Raw genomic sequence first — 16,837 nt, forward strand, 5'->3', positions numbered from 1 at the left:
AAAATCAATTGCAAGTCAAAGTCATGAAAATGTATGTTTATACTTTCTTTTAGAGTTTTGTGGTTTTAGCATTTATATCTAAGTCTTTGATTAACTTTGAGTAAAATTTTGTGTGAAATACAAACTCAGCTTTATTCTTTTTGCATGTGGCTATCTACTTTGCCAATACTCACTTTGGGGAAAAAAGATTATTTTCTCTCTATGAGTGGTATTGACATCCTTGAAAAAAGTAAGTTGACTGTAATCCTCAAGGTTTACATGTGAACTTCCTGTTTTAATCCATCTATTCACAGGTGTGTTCCATAGTCACTATGGTAGCATCATTATAACTACTATAATAACTTTGAAGCCCAATGAATCTAGAAGCTTTATACTTCTTTCTCTAATAGTTTTGGCTAATCTGAATGCCTTGATATTCCATATGAGCTTTAGAGTCAGCTTCAGTTTCCTGAAAGAAATCATCATGATTTCTGACATGGATTGTGTTCAGTCTGTAGATCAGTTTGGACAGTATGGCCATGTCAAGAACATGCATTCTTCTAATTCATGAACACAAAAGGTCATCTCATTTACTTAGATGATCTTAAATTTCCTTCAGTACTATATTTAAAATTTTCATAGCATAAATTTTACACTTCTTTTGTTAATTTATCTATTTTATTTGTTTTATTGGAAAATGATTTTTTTTAGTTTAATTTAGGTTAGTGCACAGAAAGTATATAGAAATAGTTAATTTTAGTGTGTGGTACTATATGTTTCAACTTTGCTGAATTTTCTTATTACCTCTAAAATTAGCATATTTCTTGGCATTTTCTTTTTTATTTTAATTAAGTTTTTTTATTGAAAATACTGTACAAAGGGGTTACAGTTACATGGGCAAGGTAAAATTAGCATATTTCTTGGCATTTTCTTTTTTATTTTAATTAAGTTTTTTTTATTGAAAATACTGTACAAAGGGGTTACAGTTACATGAGCAAGGTAATGAATACATTTCTTATCCAGTATTGTTGTCTCCGCCTTTGTTTGTCCCCTACCATCCCTTCCCTCCCACCTCCTCAGCTATACCTCCCTACCGCCCACCTCACTCCCTCTCCTTGCCCCCTCCCCGCGGCCTAAATCGTAAAGTTCGTTTTTCGACATAGCATCTTGTACATCTCATTGTTGCAATGGGTCAATATGTATCCCTATTTAAACAATTTGTTTCTTGGCATTTTCTGTACATACAATTATGTTATCCATGAACAGAGGGGAGCAGATTTATTTCCCCCTTTCAATATGGATGCCTTTTATTTATTTTTCTTGTCTTATTGCTTCAGCTAGATAGAAGCTAGTAGATTCCCCTTGACCATAGAGGGAAGACTCCAAGATATGCCTGAACCTAGGGATATACAAAACTCTATTATTATATTTTTACTTACACAGACATACTCATGATGAAGTTTAATTAACAAATTAGGCACAGTAAAAAAAGTCTCCTTTCTTTCATCACTCCAGTTCATTTCCTATGTGCTGAGTGGTGGTCCTACTCTGGATAAGGAAGCCTCTGCCTTCAGGTCAGGACACCCTTGTCCCATGTGCTCACTGGTATGAGATATCCTCTGTGGAATCAGCTGCTTCACTCAAGCCTTTTACAACTTCCTCTAATAGTCCTTGAAGGACAGTTTTGATTTGATACAGTAACAATATGAATTAGTCAAACTCCTTGAGAGTTTGGTTTAATGGGAATAGTATATCCTATTGGTTTTTCCTTCTAGGAGTAGGAACCTATTTTTCTCCCAAGGTCTACTTGTACATTTATTATAGGCTATACAAATTATCAATACAAACAAATGGCTGTGGATGGCAAATCAGAAGCAGAGGAGAAGTATACACCATGTTCTGTCAGTCATGTACAAATGAGTTTTAAGGCCTGCTAAGGACTAGAATGACTAGAAAGAATGACTAGAAAGCGTAAGCAACAGGAGAGTCAATGGGAAAGAAAAAAAATTTACCTCATGTCTAGCATGGTATCATTTCCACCTGTCACACAATCATGCAGACCATTTTGTTTCCAGGTGGTAGTTGACAGCTCTAAGTCTTAGCTCCTCTTTCATTTTCTTGTACTTTGCTGTTGGTTGCTTCTGAATATTTTCTTTCATTTCAGAGATACCCTGGAATCTCAATAGATAAACGGTGTCTTTTAAAGTTGACACTTGCAAGAGCGATTTTACTCAGTCTGGGCAACTAGGAATTTCATTTTCACATTTCTTTCACTTTTAAAGAGAAAATTGACATGTAAATGTAATGGTTACCTGTGAAGTTAAAATCCTGACATCATGAAATCCATCTGGAGTAACAGCAGACAGCTTATTTTGGAGCATAGAAGGGTTACTAAAGTGTCTTCATTGTTGAAATAAATTGATTTTAATGAAAAGAAGCAAACAAAATCTCATGCATTTGCACTCTTCCTTATGGAATCTTAAAGAGACTCTAAGAAGCTAAAAAGTGATTTCACTAAGTTGGCTACTTCTGTTTACTAGAAAGCCATATGCAAAGAACAGTGGAAGGAAGGGAGGGAGGCAAGAAGGCAGGAAGAAGAACTGTACTCAGCATTATTACACCTTAGCAATCCTACACAACCACCATTGAATCTTAGCAACAGACTATAGGCCCTAACATGAAAATACTACCAAACACCTATGGACTGCATCTCTCAATTTTAGAAGATACAGTTCCAGAGGAAGTTTACAATCATGAAGTATTTCCAGCTACATCAGGTTTTTTCACAACACCTGCCAGCAGCCGCCACCCAGCTGTTCTCACACCACAGTTCCCTGCAAAGGCAGCATGGGAAGTTTTCATTCTCCTCTTGCTCTTTTCTCTCTGAGCCCATCAGTGTAATTAACAATGTCTCCCCATGGAAGAAACCAAGGACACTTGTTTTTTTTTTTTTTGTTTTTTGTTTTTTGTTTTTTTGAGAATCTCAAACCAGCAGAAGAAAGCATCATCATTGAAATGATCACCTTTAAAGCTAGTTCACAACCAGCAGTCACCTGCACAGACATGGGAGCTTGCAATAGACACTAAGCAAATACACTTTAATTCGTTTCACTATGGAATTTTGCTTCTGTGGGGACATGATGTTTTAGGACGATCTCTCATCTAGCCTCTATAGACTTTAGTCAGATCCCATGTGTACCTTGTTTTTAAATCTTTTTTTTTTAAAATTAACTTTACATAGTTTTGTACGAAGGCGTTGCCATGTAAGAAAGAAGTTTATGAATACAATGCATCTTTCTCAGTGTCACCCTTTCCAACATTCTCATCCCCCTTTGACCTACTCTTCCTTTACTTCTTTTAATCTTGTAGTATAGACAATAAATTCCTTTTAATGGTAAGAGATAGGACTGAGAGGTATTTGAGAGTTCCTACCATGTTTTCCACCTTCTTGAGGGTTGCAAAAACTGGGTTCTTCCTATGGTTCTTGGATTCTCAGTTTGGGTGCTGTTTCTTGGCCTTTATTGTGGTCTTGTTGGTTTTCTATGTGTAGGACATCTTTAAGAATCTTTTGTAGGGCTGGAACAGATGCTGGAGGGGATGTGGACAGAAGGGAACCTTACTTCACTGTTGGTGGGAGTGTAAACTTGTTCAACCACTTTGGAAAGCAGTATGGAGGTTCCTGAAAAGACTTCACATAGAGCTCCCCTATGACCCAGCAATCCCACTTTTGGACATTTACCCAAATGTTTACAAACAAGACCACACTAAAGCTACCAGCCCAACTATGTTTATTGCAACATTATTTACCATAGCTAAGAGATGGAACCAACCCAGATGCCCCTCAGTAGATGAATGGATCAAGAAAATGTAGTATATATACACAATGGAAGAATGACACTGCCCCATTTGTTAGGAAATGGAAAAACTTGGAAAAAATTATATTAAGTGAAGTAAGCCAGGCCCAAAGAAACATAGGTCCCATGGTTTCCCTTATTTGCAATATCTAGTATATGTATGAGTCAAGCGGAAAAAGTCAGATAATGTGATGTTAGGAAAATGAACCCTTAGATATGTATTTTAATGCTTTTTTATTTCATGCATTTGTTTCTAACACATTTATAAGATTATCTCTTTGTTGCTTTGTATGTCCCTCCCCCACAGTATAACCCCTGCTTTCACTATATTTGATGTCAGTATAACTTGTGCAGGAGATGGGGAAAAACAAGTCGTTTAAGGATACAGGTGGACCTGTTGCAACAATGAGAAGTACAAGGTCATGTCGAAAAGGAGCTTTACAACATTGGTGCGGGGGGGGGGGGGGAGGATTGGGGGGGAGGATTGGGGGGGAGGATTGGGGGGGAGGGAGGAAGTAGGGAAGGGATATGAAGGGTAAACAAAGGAGGAGGCTGCAATGCTTGATAAAAAATGTACGCATTATCCTGCCCATGTAATTGTAACCCCTCTGTACAGTATGTTCACAAAAAATAAAATAAAATTTAAAAAAAATTCTTTTTAATTTTATTTTACTGTAAAGATGCTGTACAGAGGGTGACAGTTACATGAGTAAGGTAATGAGTCCATTTCTTGTTGAGCATTTCCCATCTCACCTTCTCTTCACCCCTCTCCCATTAGACCCATCCCTCCCTACCCCCCTCTGCAAGTACCTGTTTCCTAGTACTTATTTTGTTGAGCTTTGACTTTGTCTTTCTAAGGAATTACATTATTTGAGTTGTCCCTAAGCCTATCATATTTCAGTTAATACATTTGTAACAACTTGCATACCACCCAACGTATTTACTTAGAGATTTATAGGCAAATTCTAGCTACCCTAAAGGAGTGAAAATGTGAAACCTTTGTTTCCCTAGATCTGACTTACTTCACTTAATATAATTATTTCCAAATCTTTCCATTTCCTTACAAATGGTACAATATCATTCTTTGTAACTGATCGGTAAAATGTCACTGTGTTTATATACCACATTTTCTTGAACCATTTGTCCATTGAGGATCATCTGGGCTAAGTCTATATCTTGGCTATGGTGAATAGTGCTGCAACAATGATAGTTATGCTTGTGGCTTTACTGTACCCTTTTTTCTGATCTATTGGATAAATGTACAGGAGTCAAATTGCTTAAAAATAATCCCATATATTCTAGAAATATACTAGCAATTGCAGATAAGGGGAACCATGGGACCTATGTTCCTTTGATTGTGGCTTACTTCATTTAATCTAATTTTTTCCAAGTCTTTCCACTTCCTAACCATTGGGGCAGTGTCATTCTTTCTGATGGAGGCATAGAATTCATATATATATATATATATATATATATATATATATATATATATATATAATATTTTTCTTGATCCATTCATCTGCTGAGGGGCATGTGGGTTGGATCCCTATCTTAGCTATAGTGAATAATGCTGTGACAAACATAATTGTGCTGATAATTTTAGTATAGTCTTGTTTATGATCATTTGGGTAAATGCTTAACAAGAGAGGTCAAAATCTATGTACATATGACCACATAACCTGATGCTAAGTGAAATGAACCCCAAGATAGGGACTTGAGATTTTATTTTTCTTGCTTTTCTTTTTAATGTATTTATAATGTACTATGTGATATTTTTTTGTTTCTTTGTTTGTTCTTCCCCCATGGTATAACCCCTGTTGTCAATGTATTTGATTCCAGTGTCCTGCATCTTGTATATCCATTTTTCTAATTTGGGGAGGGGAAGGGAACTAACAAAATGCTGAAACAAAGATATAGACTGACCCATTGTAACAATGAGATGTACAAGACACTATGTTGAAAATGAACATTACAACTTTGGGGGGGGAGGCAGGAGTTGGGGAGGTGGGGAGGAAAGGGATGGTAGGGGAAAAACAGAGGAGGGGGTAACAATGCTCGAAAAGAAATGGACTAATTACCTTGCTCACATAACTGTAACCCCTCTGTACAGTATCTTTACAATAAAAATATACATTTAAAAATAATTCCATATGAACTACAGAAAAAACAAACTTGGCTTGGCAGAGAGCAATTGCCTTAAGGAGTAGTATCTTTATTACTGTTAAGAAAATAAAGGCAGATTCTCATACATTTTTGGACCATAATAGTGGCAGGAAAGAGGCTGGTCTGCACTTAGGGAAGCTCAGAGAGAAAGCACCCTGAAATGTGGGGATAAGGCCAGGTGGATGGACACTAGAGCTCTCCAATTATGTCCTTCTTCAGCTCCATATTGAAAACACCAGAAAATACTACATTCACAAAATTCCTGGGAAAAATATATTTAGGGAAAGCTCAACTTGACAGACCAGGCTTCTGAGGCCAAAGAGCACACACTCAAGTGAAAACATGCAGGTAGGACAAACAGACACGATGGCAGATGAGAAATTCACAGAACTCTTGAGACAAGAAACGCTGGGCCCTCACTAGTATGAAATCAGGCACATTTTCCCCAATCCTCCAAAGATAGGAAAGACTCTTGTGATGGCTGAGGAATGAACATGTAGTATTAAGTGGGTGAATTTTTTCAACATGAATCCGAGTCCCTCCAAACATCAATTAAAAGCCAGGTGAACTATGACAAAGAAAATCTGCTTTCCCTCAGTACGGCACAGGAATGTGTAAATTGACGTAACTGCCTCCATGCTTTCTCCGTAGACAGTTATATTGGATTCATTACTTGGGTAATCAGCATAAAATGGACATAGAGGGATGTTCCTGACAGGTGAAAGCCAGACTCCCACAAGGATGTGGATAAGTAGCTCAGCAAACCCATCATCGAGGAAACATGTGACTACTATATAAAAGCTTCCATTTAGAATCTCCATTTAAAATTCATTTTCAAAGGCTGTGCTTCAACCAAGTCCTCACCATTCAAACCAAGATGTGCTACTCTCCTCCTATCGCCCAGTTCAGGGGAAGAGAAATTTTACTCCATACAGGTGTGTCCAAAAACTCTGGGTCCACCTGCTCCCCATGAATGGGCAATCTTTCCCAAAGTAAAAGTATGGCACCATTTCTTTCCCTGCTTCTGGGTATTTTCTGCTAGTGAGTCCAGCTGAGTGGTGACAGCTCCCTTGGTTCCCAGGTCCACTTTATAACCTAGAGACCCTAAACTAGGTGCGAAGTGGGATTCCTGTTTTCCTCACTCAGATCCCAATGGGAGAAGCAAGCTGAGAAAACCAAAAGGTTCAGCTCTCTCTTCACAGATGTGCACTAATGTGGTCCTGCACTAACACAGGTCCTAATGTGGATGTGCCATTCAGAGCTATAAAAAAAAAGAAGGAAGCCACTAAAATATACACTGGAACATAATAAATTATACAGGTCTGTAGGTATTCACACACAGTGAGCCCAAAGGAGGATATTCTTAGGAGAAGAACACAAAAGTGTAATATTTATTAATTAAGTTCCAGGAAATGAAAACAAGAGGTTTTTTCTTTGCTGCTGTTTGTGTTTTCTTTGCCTTTTGTCTGGTTTATTTATCTGTCTTTGGGAGAGTGAAGTGGAGGTAAGGTGGGGCATAGAAATGGAGGGATAAAAGATGAACAAACTCACAAGGCACTATGTGGACAATGAGCTAAACTTGTGAGTAGGGACTGGAGGGAAAAACTGGGAGAGTGAGGGAAGGGGTGACATTATTCAACAAGGAATATACTCTTTATCTGACCTATGTAACTGTAACCCCTCTGTACATTACCATTTTAACATTATAACAATAAAAATGCATGGAAAAAAGAAGGAAGCCACAAAACAGATAACTTCTGATTTCTTCCCATTTGTAGCTGTGAGTAGAAACCTTAAAGCATGAGACTGCTCTCAGTAACAGTGGAAATTGTGGGGAAAGGCAAATGAAAATAATAGATTTATAAGAGAAATAGGGTAACTATGAGAACCTGCAGAGAGATCTGGGAGAAACCCTCCAGTACTCAGAACAAGTCCTATCACACTGTATTAGAACAAATTCATCGAAGGGGCTTGGATTCCATGGGATCATCTATAAAGCAATTTACTTCCTAATGGAAGCATTGACCAAGCTCTAAAACCTAGATTTGTGTCTGGTGGAATCATTTATGAAAGTAGCTCTTGTCATGTGACCATGGTTCAGACCTGTAAACCTAGCTACTCCAGAGTCTGAAATCTGTGGATTGTGATCCAAAGTCAGAAAGATTCTTGAGACTTATCTACAATCAACCAGAAAAAACCCAGAAGTAGAAGTGTGGCTCAAGTGGTAGAGCACCAGCCTTAAGGGAACTTAAAGCCAAGCCAGAGTGGAAGGCCCAGAGTTCAAGTACCAATACCAGCACAAAGAAAGACAGAAACAGAGAAGAAAGAAACAAAGAAAGAGAGACAGAGAGAAAGAAAGAAGGGAGGACATGAAGGAAGGATAGAAGGAAGGAAGGAAAGAAAAGAAAGAAAGAAAAAGAAAAAAAGAAAGAAAAAGAAAGAGGGAAAAGGAGGAAGAAAATAGGTCTTTTAGGTGCAGAGAGCCTTCATGAAATGATAGGTATTAACATAGATCAAGTTTTTTTGTATTGTTAAGTCCTGTCATCTATCCATTTGATCCTGTAACTTTAGTGACTTACTGAAGCTCTCTTAATTATGATTTCTTCCTCAGAAAGAATGTTGGACCAGTTGTCTCACACTATTTCCTAAAACTTATTATTTGTTGTTGGTCAGAGGCCTTTTATGTTAATAACTTAGATGCATAACCCTCACAAGCATTCTAAATTGCATATGCAAATGGTAAAAACCACATACATTTTTTTTCGCTCTATATCCAATAGTGTTATGCTTTTAAAAAATTTTATTTTAAAGGTGTTGTTGACTGAGGGGTTACAGTTATGTAAGTAAGGCAGTAAGTACATTTCTTGTTGAACATTGTTATCCCCTCTCTCGTTTTTTGTCCCATCCCCCCACCCCAAGTTGTGAAGTTCATTTCCAACATACTGTCTTGTGCATATCACTGTTGCATTTGGTTCACACTGTGTCCTTTGTCTCACCATTTGGTTATTTCCTTTCCCTTCCCAAATCAGATAAAAACATACATACAAGACATAGCATCAAGATTTTTTTGATACAGGTGAACCCATTGCAACAATGAGATGTACAAGTTGTAATGTTGAAAAATGAACTTTACAACTTTGGCCTGGCTGGTGTGGGGCAGGGGAGGGGGGCGGTGGATGGGAAGGGGAAACAAAGGAGGAGGCTACAATGCTTGATAAGAAATGTACTCATTACTTGGCCCATGTAATTGTAACCCCTCTGTATGGCATTTTCACAATAATTTTTTTTTAAAGACACAGGGTACCAAAATAAAAAACAGTGACATTGGGGATAAATCAAAGGAAAAGGAAAAAGAAAAAAACAAAAGGAAAAAAGAAGTAACTTCACACAGTACATTAAAAAGAACAGCAGCAGCAGCAACAACAAAACCTTTTTGTTTCCATGTCTTGGAGTTCATTTTGATTAGGATTGTTTTATATGTTCATATGTACATAGCTATTGAGCTATTTTGATCCTCTGCTAAGACTATCCTAGATATATACTAATTATAAATGAGGAAAACTATGGAGCTTATGTTTCTTTGGATCTGGCTTATTTCACTTAATATGATTTTTTCCCCAAGTCTTTCCATTTCTTTATGAATGGAGCATTGTCATTCTTTCTGATGGAAGCATAGAATTCCATTGTGTATATATACTGTACCACATTTTCTTGATCCACCCATCTACTTTATTTTTTAAATCAAAAGAGGATTAAGAGAAAACCAATAACAAGACTATTTTTCTCCTTAGATAACATTTTAGAATTTCTCCCAAGTTCTTTTCATACAAGTATTTGCTAGATAACATTTTACTGTCCATACTTTCTACTTTGTATTTTGTACTTAATATAATATTCAAATCATCTCATCATTAAAAATTCTTTATAGATATTTTAGTGACTGAGGCTGGAATAAACATGCTGTCATAAATAATAAATTTGTATATTTTAATGTTGAGGGAATTTTTTACAGGTAGGGTTGGTAGTTGTGTGTGTGTGTGTGTGTATGTGTGTGTTTAATTTTTTTGGACTAGGGCTTGAACTAAAAGCCTTGTGCTCTCATTTAACTTTCTCACGCATGGCTAGAACTCTACCATTTGAGTCACATCTCCACTTCCAGAGTTTTGCTGGTTTATTGTTCATAGGAATCTCAGTAATTTGTGTGCCTGGCTGGCTTACAAACAAGATTATCTGATCTCAGTCTCCTGGGTAGCTAAGATTATAGGCAAGAGCCACTGGCTCCTAGGGAAGTAATTTTATAAGCGGAGATCTGTAAACCTAGGATTGTAATGTTTCATAGGTCTCTGAGATAAAGTAATAATTGATTCTTTAGAAATGTTATTTTAGCTGCCTGACCAACTCTGTTTCCTATGCAATTGAAGTGTCTCTGTTTTTTTTTAAATATACCTGTAATAGATGGACATTCCATTATGTGTATGCATTGTTCATACTTATAGTTTAACATTTGTCATTTATGATAAGCTTAATATTTGTAATATTAGAAGGTTCCATCTCAAAAAGTTGTCAAATATTTCCTATGAGCAGATAATCTTTGTGTCACTGCTGACTATACAAATGATGTAAACATAAAGGAATATTTTGAAATGTTGGATAAATGACTATTTTGAAGCTGTTAATTCTTAGTACAGAGATTAAATAAATCTTTCATAAGATTTAGATAATTGTTATAAATATATCATGTATAAGAAAGTAAAGCTAATATGGATGCTTGTTTAATTGAGAAAGTTTACATTTTACAGAAGTTTTCTTAATTGTTGAGTAAACATACACTTATAACTGGATGTCCAGACATCTTATTGAATCAACTAGAAAGGGCCTAAGCAATTTGTCAGTCTGTTTGGGGAATATTTTTCTCTTGAAGTTTTAAAAATATATAATTTTAAGAATGATATATCCTTAAAAATGTATAACTATTTTCTCTTGAAATTTCTAGAATATATAGTTCTTCTATGTATTCTTTTTTGTATATTTCAGTTTCTCTTACTAGGATTGGAGGTGTTTAGAGTCAGATGGAGCATCATTTTGAAAGAATTTTAAATAGTATGTATATATGTTTATGCAGAATTTCTGAGAAAATTGTTTGGATTGAACATAATTTTATTTTTCTAATTGACTAATTTTTTAATGTTTTTATGCTAGTACTAGGGGTTATACTTAGGGCCCGAGTGCTGTCTCTTAGCTTTTTTTTAAAGCCACTTGAACCAAAGATGCTTGGAGTGACATGAATTTTCTACCCAGGTTGGCTTCTAACCATAATCTTCAGATCTCTGCCCCCTGAATAGCTAGTATTTCATTTTAAATACAAAATTTTTAAAGTACATTCATAAAATAGGGACTCAAAATAGTGGTAAAAGTGGATTTGAGTTATTTTCCTGCCTGCTGATGACTTGTATCCTGTTAATATGCACAACTTCTAATCTTCAAATCATTTTATGTTCTCTCATTAAATTTTCCTCAACGACTTGTTAACTCTTCATATCAAATGTAGTGTTATCCAATTGTAAATCAACTTCACAGAACCTGGATTTAACTATTTACTAATTTACTCAGTGTCAAAAGCTGTTACAAATAATTCACATGGATTAATTCACCTGTCTTCTATCAGCCTTATCAGGCTGTTGTAATTTCATTTTCTAGATGAGGGAACTGAGAAGAGAGAGTTCATTTACTTTCCAGGGGCATTTGTCTTGTATGTGAAAGAGCTGATTTCAAACTTTGTTGTTGGGACTCAGAGTCTGTAGAGCAAAACGTTACATGTCATGTAATATGAATCATTGAGAACATGTCTTTACCATCAACAGCCACACTTCACAACCCAGAGTTGTAACCATAGAGCTGATATCTCTCTGTGGAAGGGTTGCAAAGCTCCAGAAACAGAACTATTCATTTTGGAAACTCCTGTAATGCTTTGGACCTTATCTTTTTCTTTCATGCACTGCTGGCGTGTCCCTCTACTCTGGAAGTTTTAGTAAAGACAGAGTAGGGTGAACCCTATTACTTAGCAGCTCAGGTTCTGACGCCCCTACACACCTGAAGACAGAGGAGAGGACACTTCTATATTGACTTTGAAAGATTCCCAGAGACAGCTAAACACAGTGTCAAGGATGTACTTTTGTGCTTTCATGTATACTTATTAGTGTATTTCTTGTCCACGTGTAGCTTAGAAACCATCAGAAAGCAAGGCAGACACAGGACCACAGCTCCCCAGGATGAATTGTTCTGAGGGTGCTCACAAGGTGATCTGCATCACTGAAACTAGCCCATACCACCTTCATCCTTCTGCCTTCACTACAGAGATTCATAACAACAGTCCAATCACAAATGCATTATGGGAAGCCTCATGTAGGCAAGTGTTACTAAAGTAGAACATATCTTTGTTTATTGATGCTTTGTAAGAAATTAAAATGGTAAGACTTGAGCATGCCACTTATTCATTCATTCTTTGATTACTTATTGGTGCTAGGTACCAAGCTAGAAGCTATCAAAGTTCTTCCATGGTTTTGTTTATATATTTATATACACATATTCTATACATTGTGAAGTATATATAGAGAGTATTAAATAGTTATATAAGGGAGTTGGATTGAACAAAGTAGTTTATGAATACAGTGCATCTTGATCAATGTCATCCCTTTCAACATTATTTCCTATCCTTCCCAACCCATGCTTTCCATCCCTTTTCTTAATTTTGTAGGATATACATTGAATTCTTGACTCATTCTCCCTTTCTTCATTTCTTCATTCATCTACTCCTTTCCCCTTGTTTCACTCCACCCCTTTCAAGTATCAATTTCTTGTGTTTATTTTTTGAAATATGATTTAGCCTTTCTAAGGAATTCCTATTTGAGTTCTCCCTTGAATCTACCACATTTAAGTTCATATATTTGAATTTTATGTATATGTATATTTTATTAACTCATTCTAGCTTTCACATATGAGAGAAAACATATCTTTTCTCTCTCTGGAATGAACTTATTCCACTTAATATAATATTCAGATACTTCCATTTCTTTGAAAATAATCCAATGTATTCTTTCTAATGAATGAGTAAAATTCCATTGTGTATGTATATATACCATATTTTCTTGATCCACTCATTCATTGAGAGGCATCTGGGATGATCCCATACCTTGGCTGCAGTGAATGGTGCTTCAGTGAACATGGTTGCCATAGTGGCTTGATGACATCTTGGTTTGTAATCTTTTGGATGAATGCTTAAGAATGGAATTGCATCATAGGGTTGTTGTTGTTGTTGTTGTGTGTGTGTGTGTGTTTACTATTATTTTTAATAAATTTTTGATTGTGAAAATACCATACAGAGGGGTTACAATTACATGAGCAAGGTAATGAGTACATTTCTTATCAAGCATTGTTGCCTCCTCCTCTGTTTTTCCCCTACCTTCCCTGCCCTCCCATCTCCATGACTACGCTCCCCCCTCCCACCCTGCCAAAGTTGTAAAGTTCGTTTTTCGACATAGCATCTTGTACATCTCATTGTTGCAATTGGTGCTTAGATTTTTAAGGAACATCCATACTGCTTTCCAGAGAGGTTGAACGAATTTACATTCCCACCAACAGTATCTTAGGTTTCCTTTTTGCCCACATCTGTTATTTTTTGCATTCTTGATGATGGCCCTTCTAAATGGCTGATTTGGAAATTTCAATGTTGTTTTGATTTGCAATTTTTCTATGGCCAGAGATGTTCAACATTTTTTCATGTGTTTGTTGGCTATTTTTACTTCTTACTAATCAGATTTTTATTGAGATTTGCTGTGAAAACAAACAGCTCCCCCCAATAAATAGTAATGTTTAGGTTCTGTGCCCAATACCATGCTAGGTATCTAGAATGAGAGAATAAAATAATTTACTTTTAGATTAATCTTCATTCCTGGAGATGATAGTGGAAGATTATGCTAGGGTCTGAATATAGCCTCTCACTGTTGATTGGACACCAGTAGTAGATTGACCAATAACATTGCCTTTGCATTTTCACAAATAGATCTCTTGGGATGAATGCTGTGCCTTTCATGGTGGGACTGCCCACTAAGGCTGAGTTGAAATACAACTGGGGAATTTCTTTTACATAGAGTTGTTTTTAAGGGGCCTGGTTAAATTACTTATGCATTCCCTTTCATGTGCTCCTAGCCACATTTTAATCATTACAGGCCTTGAAGCAATAATGCTTCCCAGGGCTCTGGCCTGGCTCTGAAAACCTCTCTAACTCAGTACTTTGCTCTCATAAGTTGTATTTTCACTTTCCTCTTTAATTGACCAGGTGTTAGTTTTTGGATTCTCTGATTTTGTTTTAAATCAGTATCTGTTTAAATCAGTGTCTGTGTAAATATAAATGGGAAACAATGACTATAAAATTAACTTACATTAATTTTTCCATATTTTATACTTGAGAATCCAAAATCTTTCAACAATTTGATATAGTCTTTTCAGCCTTTTTGTGCAAATGAACTTAGAATTTACTTATCTTAGGCTCTCTCTCTCTACATATAAGTATTTATATAATATAATATATAAACACATAGGCTATATATATGTAACATAATTTTACATACATAGCCTTTTTATATGTAACCTAAGGTAAGTAAATATATATTAATATATAACTATATTCATATATGAATACATTACAACATATGTTTTATATATGCATACATAACATTATATGTATATATGTATATATAACATGTTGTATATATAACATGTTATATATACATATATAACATGTTGTATATATGTGTTATATACATATATATGTTATATATACACATGTATAACATATTTAAGGATATAAATACATATATAACATATATACCCATTTATATCGACACAGACACTGATTTAAACAGACACTGATTTAAAACAAAATCAGAGAATCCAAAAACTAGCACCTGGTCAATTAACGAGGGAAGTGAAAATAAAAATTATGAGAGCAAAGTGCTGAGTTAGGTTTTTAGAGCCAGGCCAGAGCCCTGGGACACATTATTGCTTCAAGGCCTGTAATATATATATATATATATATATATATATATATATATATATATATATATATAGTATATGTATATGTATATATAGTATATGTACATATATTATATATACATATATAACACATATACTAGTGTGTGTGTATATATATATATATATATATATATACACACATATATATATATATATACACACATATATACTAGCCTAATGTAAGTAAAGTATATTTTTTTTTCTTTTTCTTTTTTCTTTTTTTGAGATCATGGGGCTTGATCTCTGGGCCTGGGTGCTGTCCCTCAGCCCTTTAGCTCAAGGCTAGTGCTCTACCATTTCAGCCACCAAACCACTTCTAGTTTTCTGAGTGGTTTATTGGAAACAATGTATTATACATTATTCAAATCCTTGAAATTGACACAGAATATGGTGTGTGTGTGTGTGTGTGTATGTGTGTTTGTATGTGTATGCATGAATAAAGAGGCTTAAACTCAGGACCTTTTTTTTTTAATTGTGAAAATACCATACAGAGGGATTACAATTACTTGGGCAAGATAATGAGTACATTTCTAATCAAGCATTGTTGCCTCCTCCTTTGTTTCCCCTTCCCATCCCTTCCCATCCGCGCCCAACCCCCCCCCCCCCCCTCCGCCGAAGTTGTAAAGTTCGTTTTTGAACTCAGGACCTGTAACTTTTACTACTCAATACCCATTTGTTAGGAAATGGAACGACTTGGAAAAAATTATATTAATTGAAGTAAGCCAGGCCCAAAGAAACACAGGTCCCATGGTTTTCCTTATTTGCAATAATAAGTACATGTGTAGGACAAGCAGAAAAGGCCAAAAGCCATGTACATATGACCATATAAGATGATGTTAAGTGAAATGAAACCCAAGATAGACACACAAATATTTTTTTTTCTTTCTTGCTATTGTTTGTAACGTATTTATAACGTAACGTGATTTTTTTGTTGCTTTGTATGCTCCTCCCCTATGGTAAAACCCCCATTTTCACTGTATTTGATGTCGGTGTCTTGCATCTTGTATATACACTTCTCCAATTTGGGGAGAGGAAGGGAAAAAACAAAATGCTTAAATAAGGATACAGATTGACCCATTGTAACAATGAGATGTACAAAACACTATGTTGAAAATGAACTTTACAACTTCGGTGGGGGGGGAGTCGTTGTGGAGGTAGGAGGGAAGGGATGATAGGGGGAAAACAAAGGAGGTGGCATCAATGCTGGATAACAAATGTACTCATTATCTTGCTCATGTCACTCTAACCCCTCTGTACAGCATTTTAACAATAAAAAACAAAAAAAAAGAAAATGAATTAAGTTTCATTTTGGAAAATATTTTTCCAGGAGAACATTCCTAAGTAAATTCCAACCACATCCTTAGCTTTACAAAGCTTTTAAAACATAGAACAATGCAATCTGTTTTTCATGCATAATCTTTCTGTTCATTAATTGGACATAAGAGTCTCACCGCCTTTCCTGCCCGGGCTGGCTTTGAACTGTGATCCTCAGATCTCAGCCTCCTGAGTAGGTAGAATTACAGGTGTGAGCCTCCAGTGCCTGGCTAACTATATTTTATTCTATGTAATTCTCAGGTTTGGTGATGGTTACACAGTCAAAATTTGGCTCTCAAAGGAAGCAGATCAACCTGATACTATTTCTGACCATTTAAAGCTCCATTTTCCAGGAATCCAGTTTAAGGTAGAAATAATATCCTGCATCGTCTCTTTAATTTTAGATGGCAACATCTTGTACATGCACTTGGCTTTGT

The 16,837-nt window shown here is 35.8% G+C and overlaps 1 protein-coding gene across 1 annotated transcript in view; it reads left to right on the forward strand.

Annotated features, from left to right (window-relative positions):
• The window catches only part of Abca13 (ATP binding cassette subfamily A member 13), a 402,123-nt gene that overhangs the window by 382,717 nt on the left and 2,569 nt on the right, over positions 1-16,837 (forward strand). Inside the window, exon 60 of the mRNA XM_042684933.1 lies at positions 16,662-16,767. Coding sequence (XP_042540867.1) covers positions 16,662-16,767 — 106 coding nt within the window. The remainder of the gene's footprint in view (positions 1-16,661; positions 16,768-16,837) is intronic.

This window comes from Dipodomys spectabilis, unplaced genomic scaffold (assembly GCF_019054845.1).
Source record: "Dipodomys spectabilis isolate Male_0828 unplaced genomic scaffold, ASM1905484v1 ptg000092l, whole genome shotgun sequence".
NCBI classification, from domain to species: domain Eukaryota; kingdom Metazoa; phylum Chordata; class Mammalia; order Rodentia; family Heteromyidae; genus Dipodomys; species Dipodomys spectabilis.